The sequence below is a fragment of the Euprymna scolopes genome, unplaced genomic scaffold (genome assembly GCF_053919585.1).
Source record: "Euprymna scolopes isolate OS-2025 unplaced genomic scaffold, ASM5391958v1 sca35, whole genome shotgun sequence".
Taxonomy (NCBI): Eukaryota; Metazoa; Mollusca; class Cephalopoda; order Sepiida; family Sepiolidae; genus Euprymna; species Euprymna scolopes.
Genome location: NW_027633380.1, coordinates 73,964 through 80,629, shown reverse-complemented (window position 1 = coordinate 80,629; position 6,666 = coordinate 73,964). Strand labels below are relative to the sequence as shown.

The window sequence follows — 6,666 nt, the reverse complement described above, 5'->3', positions numbered from 1 at the left end:
TTTTCTTTTTAGACTAACACATTTATCATAACCTGAAAAAAAAATAGCTCAGTGGTAGAGCATTCGACTCGATATCGAATGACCCCTTGTTCAATCCTGGGTGTCCCTCGCCATCATAATTTAATTTTTTTTCTTATTAATGAGTTCAATTTACGATGAAAAAAGAGATACTATTTAAAATCGCTGAAAATCATTTCTTTCGTTTGCATATTTTAAAACTCAGAAATGACGTTTCGATGGCATTAATCGTCAAGCCCAAATGTCAGCTGACGTAAACAAAGACAGACGGAATTTGATGAACGACATTATCATAAATATATATTTTTTTTACTGTTTATGTATTTAGTCCACCGGGTTAAATATTATCTCGTAATATAAAATATTCAATAGAGGACACACATGAAATCTGCATAAATTAAGATATCATATTTAAATGTATTGCACGACCGGGCAACGCCGGGCTGCCAGCTAGTGTATGTATGTATGTATGTATGTATGTATGTATGTATGTATGTATGTATGTCAGGTCATGTTATATGCTACTGGTACCATGTAACCCAGTACTACCTGCCTCATGGTCGAGTCACCGGCGACTAAACTGGTTCCCCCACCAGACTTGTTTGGTGAGAAAGGTGGCTAGTCTCTCTGAAGGATTCAAAACAAGACCTTCCAAAGGGTGAATGAACCCTTTTTGGGGGTCAACGGCTAACTAGCACCGTGTGTGTTTGTGTGTATGTATGTGTGTGTGTTGGGGTGGAGAGGGCTCCTGTAAGCCGTGGTGAAGGCAACCCATTCTAGGAGAAGCAAATCTCTGATTAAAAAAAAAAACATAACGCGGGAGACCAATACCCACATTAAGCTGGTCTGCAGTTTAATTTGTTGCTGGCTATCTTGCTCTTGCTTGTTGCTGGATCTCAACATTTTGAACCGAGAGAGAGATTTAGCTGTCATACAAAGCTAAGACTGTAACATCATCTTTGTATAGATACTTCCTCAGGCAGTTGGACTCATGTACTTCAAGTGTCTGAGGGAGTGGCACTCGTCTGGCAAGACGTTGCAATCATCATATATATATATATATATATATATATATATATATATATATATTGTCATCCACATACTGTACTGTTTCGATGTATCACAACTCATCAGTGCGGCCAGACATACACTTTTCCCTAGTCGTGGATCGAACCTACAACCGTCGCATTGACAGTCGGCAGCCCTCACCATCGGACTACGAATCAGTGCCATAAATATTTCTCCTCGGGTGTGTATTAAATCCACACCCGCCCGTCGCAACAGTGCTCTAACCATCAGTTTGTTTACAAACAAATTAATAGTTGGCTTAGTTTAATAGCTTAAATACGCGTCGGATGAAAATATATTTACAAAGTGCTCAACCCAAAGAGGCGGGGGGCTTTAATTGTCATCCACATACAGTACTGTTTCGTTGTATCACAACTCATCAGTGCGGCTAGACATAACCATTTCCCCTACGTCTTTATTCAGTTTGATCTTCCCAAAATACAAAGAATTCGGTCATCAAATTTAATGCACACGTCCTCGGGTTAGAAGGATTTTTTAATGCGAGAATTTTTCATACACACCAAGATCATTCACATTAGCGACGTTGGTGCATAGTAAATACATATATGAATGGGTATATTATATAGCCCTCACCTGAAAAAATGTTTACCTGGGATGAAACTAAGATAAGCTTAAGAAAAAATATAAAATTGCTCCATTTTAAGTAATGTGAAAAATACAGGCATTTTTTTTAAATGTCATAATTAAGGCTTAATTGTGATATAAATCATATAATTTTGACTTAACTTCGGAAAGTTTATGTGTGAGCAACCTGTTTTTGCTGTCATATAAATATTTAGGACTACTGAATCCATACTAATGATGCTTACTTGTTTCCTCATTAGGAAACAATCCCGGTACGGGTACGTCAGCTAGTACAAAGATAACTGTGAATGAACCGAGACTGTAAATCGAAAACACCTGCTGACCACTTAGGATAATTCCAAATCCAATCTTACCTTTGTGTAGATCGATATTCGATTATGAAAATAAAGATATGTGAAATTGGGCACCACCTCTAATTTGATTTCTAATAATTATCAATAAACGTGGCGAACACTTGTGGAATAACTTGTATAAATAGGGAATTTCTGGCGGGTTATGATCTATCAACCATGAAGCCAAAGTCTATTGTCATGTGGACCCTTGGTGGTAAGAACGATTCATTTCTTTATTTTATTCTCTGTAATTTATCGCAAATGTTCAAAGTATTGGATTGAAAAGTTCTCGAATTATTCATGTATAAAAATTAAAATCTATCTGATATATTTATTCATTCGATTTTTTGGTTCGAGATTTGATCAATTTAATTTAATATCAATTATATCTGCGGAGTTTTCTTCGTTGAATTTCGCAAACACCAGGAGCTGAATATCTCTATTCCTAACTCTACTATTATATAAAAGTCAAATTTTGTGCGTGTGTGTGTGGGGGGGGGAGTTCATTCCTCATAGGCTCCGAAACGGCTGAGCACATCTTTTGCAAATTTCACACAAAGATAATTTATATGTCTGGCAGTGTTCTTAGATATGTTTTTGTACAGAAATTCATTCTATAAGTATCGAAAATCAGAAAGGAAAAAAAAACGATCTTAAAAATAGCTTTTCTCTAATAGATTAACAAATAATTTTTACAAGGGAATATTTTATGCGACATCGGCCAAGGTAGATAATAAAATCTCAGCAAATCATTTCTTCTTGAAGCAACACACATTTATTACCATCTGGATATGTAGCTTAATGGTAGATCATTCGACTACAGATAGAATGATCCCGTATTCAAGTCACGGTGTACCTCACCATATTATTTATTTTTCTTATTAATGAGGTCAATTTACGATAAAAGAAGAGGACCATTTAAAATTGCCGCAAATTTTTTCTTCCGTTTCATATTTTCAAACTAAACATTAATCAGAAGTGACTTTTCAAGGGCATTCATCGCCAACACAAAATATCGGCTGACGTAATATTTTAAACAAACACAGACGAAATTTGATAAACGACATTATCATTATTATATTATTTTACGAATTAGTCCACCGGGCAAATTATTCCTCGTAATATATAATAATCAATAGAAGCTTGATTCTATAATAATATATACGCAATCTGTATGAATTGAAATATTATGTTTAAGCATGTTGTTCAACGGGGCCACTCCGGGCGTCCAACCACTTATTTTAAATGTTTGTTGTTGTTGTTGTTGTTCTTCTTCTTCTTCTTCTTTTATTATTATTATTATTATTATTATTATTATTATTATTATTATTATTATTATTATTATCTATATATAAATACGATAGCGTGTGAGTTATTTTCTGTGTGACGCTTACATCCGGGTCGTTTAATTGTTATGGACTTCCATTTCTTGTCATAAATAATTTTACTAAGAATTCTTCATAAGTTTTGGTTTCGGTTTCGATTATCGCTGAAGGAACTCAAGATATATATATATATATATATATATATATATATATATAAGTTTTTATTTCGATTCCAATTCAAGCAAAGTCATATGAATATATTTTTTTATTATAGAAATCGCAACTTTATACGATATAAAAATAGATAAAACATGAACTCTATAATAATATATACGAAATTTGCAAGAATTTAAATGTCATATTTAAACGTACTTTACGACCGGGCTTTGCAGGGCGTTCGTACTAGCTTAGATAAATTCTTCTGCAGGTTGAGGGTTAAATCCTCAGTGCGAGTGATACCTGGAATTGCAAATTACTTAGGACTTCTACTCAGTCATGGCTGATGGAACAAGAGCATGCTACCCCCATACATTAAATAAATTTATATTTAATACATAGATTAAATTGCAATTCTGTGTAGATTCCCGAGCTCGACAAACTACACTTGAAGGTCGGAGGTTACATCAGCCGAAATGTTGTGAAAATGATACCTAAGATGAGAACAGTAGTCCAAATAATCCAATTAAGACGCTTTCTCTTACAAGGATATCCTGCCACTCATATAAAAACAGACTACAATAATATCAGAGCGTCTCCATTTACACTGGACATCTACAGAATGCCAACATCAATATATTACATATGAATCAGTCCCCTGTGGAATTTCCACAGATCTCGCTAGTTATTATTATTATTATTATTATTATTATTATTATTATTATTATTATTATTATTATTATTATTATTATTATTATTCACATTTGTGTCTGTCAGTTGCTATTGCCGATCTTATACTGAAAGGCGAATCAGAACAAATAGACATATGCTATCAGCATCTTGTTTTCTCAATTGTTCAACAGTTTTCGCAAAATTCTGGCGGTTGCCAACAAGTTTTTGTTTTTTACGCAATCCAACATTGCAATGGATCCCAGTTTTCTCAATCCACTTGTCAAATTTTTTAGTTACACTCCCCAGGGCTCGCATCACAATGGGTACAACTTCTATCTTCTTCAATTTCCACAATCTTTTTATCTCCCCTTTTCAAGTCTTTGCACTTTTCGAGCTTCTTTTCTTTTTCCTCCTCATTCACATCAGCTGACACTAATATATATATATATATATATATATATATATATATATATATATATATATATATATGTTTATTGCCTCGTGTTCTTTTTTTTCTCGTGTTCTTTTTTTTCCCCAATAAGGTTTAAGTCTGGTCTCCTTGCTTGAATCACATCATCACATTGGATAGTCATATCACACAATAATTTCACATTATCACTCTACATCACCCCTTCTGGAACATGGTTGTACCATTTTTCACTGCGCAAGAACCCAAGTTTGCCCAGCTGGAATCCTTGTACCGGAAAAATATCCAGTAAATAAAACGTTGTTTAGTAAATCATTATTTTTTTGCATTTTTTTTTTTTTTTTTTTTGCATTTCCATACGCCAAACATGGATATAAATATCAGTAAAACATCTGCTGGGTCATAAGCTTCATTTGAGTACCTTACTTGCCTGGGTTGGTTGCCGGTAGGCTGAGATAAACCGCGTCACACACACAGAGTAAATCGAATTTACTAAGGGGGGGGTAATAACTTCCGGTGAATACCGGAAAAATATCCAGTAAATAAAACGTTGTTTAGTAAATCGTTATTTTTTTGCATTTTTTGCATTTTTTGCATTTTTTTTTTTTTTGCATTTCCGTACACCAAACATGAATATAATTATCCCTAAAACATCTGCGTTGATTGCCTGCAGGCTGAGATAAACCGCGTCATACAAACACACACCAACAGATAGACAGACATTAGGAAAATTTATAATTTCTAAGCCTATTTTCTTGCATATATCCAAATGGACGTTTCTCACAATATTGTTATGCCATGTCTTGTATTCGTTTTGAGCTAACTTCTCACAACTACTTACGAGGTGTTTGCATGATTCCATTATTTTTATTTACTCACTAGGAGTAGTCACACGAGCCATCATCAGCATTCTCGACTATTTTGCATCATTCTTGGGGAGGATGATTGGTAATAGGATGGGGATGGAGAACTTATAGATTTGCAGCTTTAATGTTCTTGGTTCCATGTAAAGTTTCGTGTTTTGTCTCTTCACTGGAATTTGGGTGACAATAAACCGTCCTAAGGTCCCAGTCCTTTCCATAATGTGTCACTTTTTGTTCGGTATTGTTTCTAACGCTATGTAACGCTCGTCTGGCCCGCACATGTGGCTCGTGTATTATTCTCCGTATTCCAGTTAATTAATATTAATATTTCAGCTGTTTTATTATTATTATGCTTATTATTATTATTATTATTATTATTATTATTATTATTATTATTATTATGACTATTATTATTATTATTACTATTATTATTATTATGCTGATTATTATTATTATGATTATTATGGTTATATTATTATTATTATTATTATTATTATTATTATTATTATTATGATTATTATTATTATGACTATGATTATGATTATTAATATTATGATTATTATTATTTTTATTATTATTTTTATTATTATTATTATTATTATTATTATTATTATTATTATTATTATTATTATTTGTACTTACCATCAGTTTTCACACACGTCATCACCAGAGATTACTCACAGATAATAAATATGGATGATTCCTGGAGCTTGGCTTACAACAAATCCCATCAGCTTTTTATACACTTCATCTTTCTCGATAACTTTTACAAAGGGTTTTGCATTATCGCAACAGCAGCTTACCATTTATTTCTCGCTGGCATATCCCATTGGTCTTCACTACAATTTACGTAGCAATAACCGTCCTCAAGTACCCAGTATTCTTAGCGCATATTTAGTGAAGGTCTGTTTAGTGCTCTCCCACTTAGGTTCTTCCATCCTCTTTGACACTTCATGAGAATGATGACAATTTTTGCGGGGGGTATTTAATAAGATTTTATGCAGTTTTAGTTCCCTTCGTTTCATGTGGTCTTTAGTTATGCTTTTTTTTTAATTTTTATTTTACTGCTGTTGTACTTTACATGTAGTTAGTATGCGTTTGTTGTCTATGTGGGTTTCCGCACTCAAGTGTTTTCCTTTAGATTTTTGTTGTTCTCAGTAATTCCGCCCACTGTATATATATTTCTATCATGTTGATTT

At 33.3% G+C, this 6,666-nt stretch overlaps 1 protein-coding gene across 2 annotated transcripts in view; it reads left to right on the top strand.

Moving 5' to 3' along the window:
• Window positions 1-2,137: 2,137 nt before the first annotated feature.
• Window positions 2,138-6,666, top strand: part of LOC145274318 (zonadhesin-like) — a 75,336-nt gene continuing 70,807 nt past the window's right edge. The window contains exon 1 of one of the 2 annotated variants that reach the window (XM_080127400.1): window positions 2,138-2,238. In XM_080127400.1, coding sequence (XP_079983526.1) covers window positions 2,202-2,238 — 37 coding nt within the window. In that variant the 5' untranslated portion in view covers window positions 2,138-2,201. The remainder of the gene's footprint in view (window positions 2,239-6,666) is intronic. The other variant, XM_080127399.1, reaches the window with a different exon arrangement.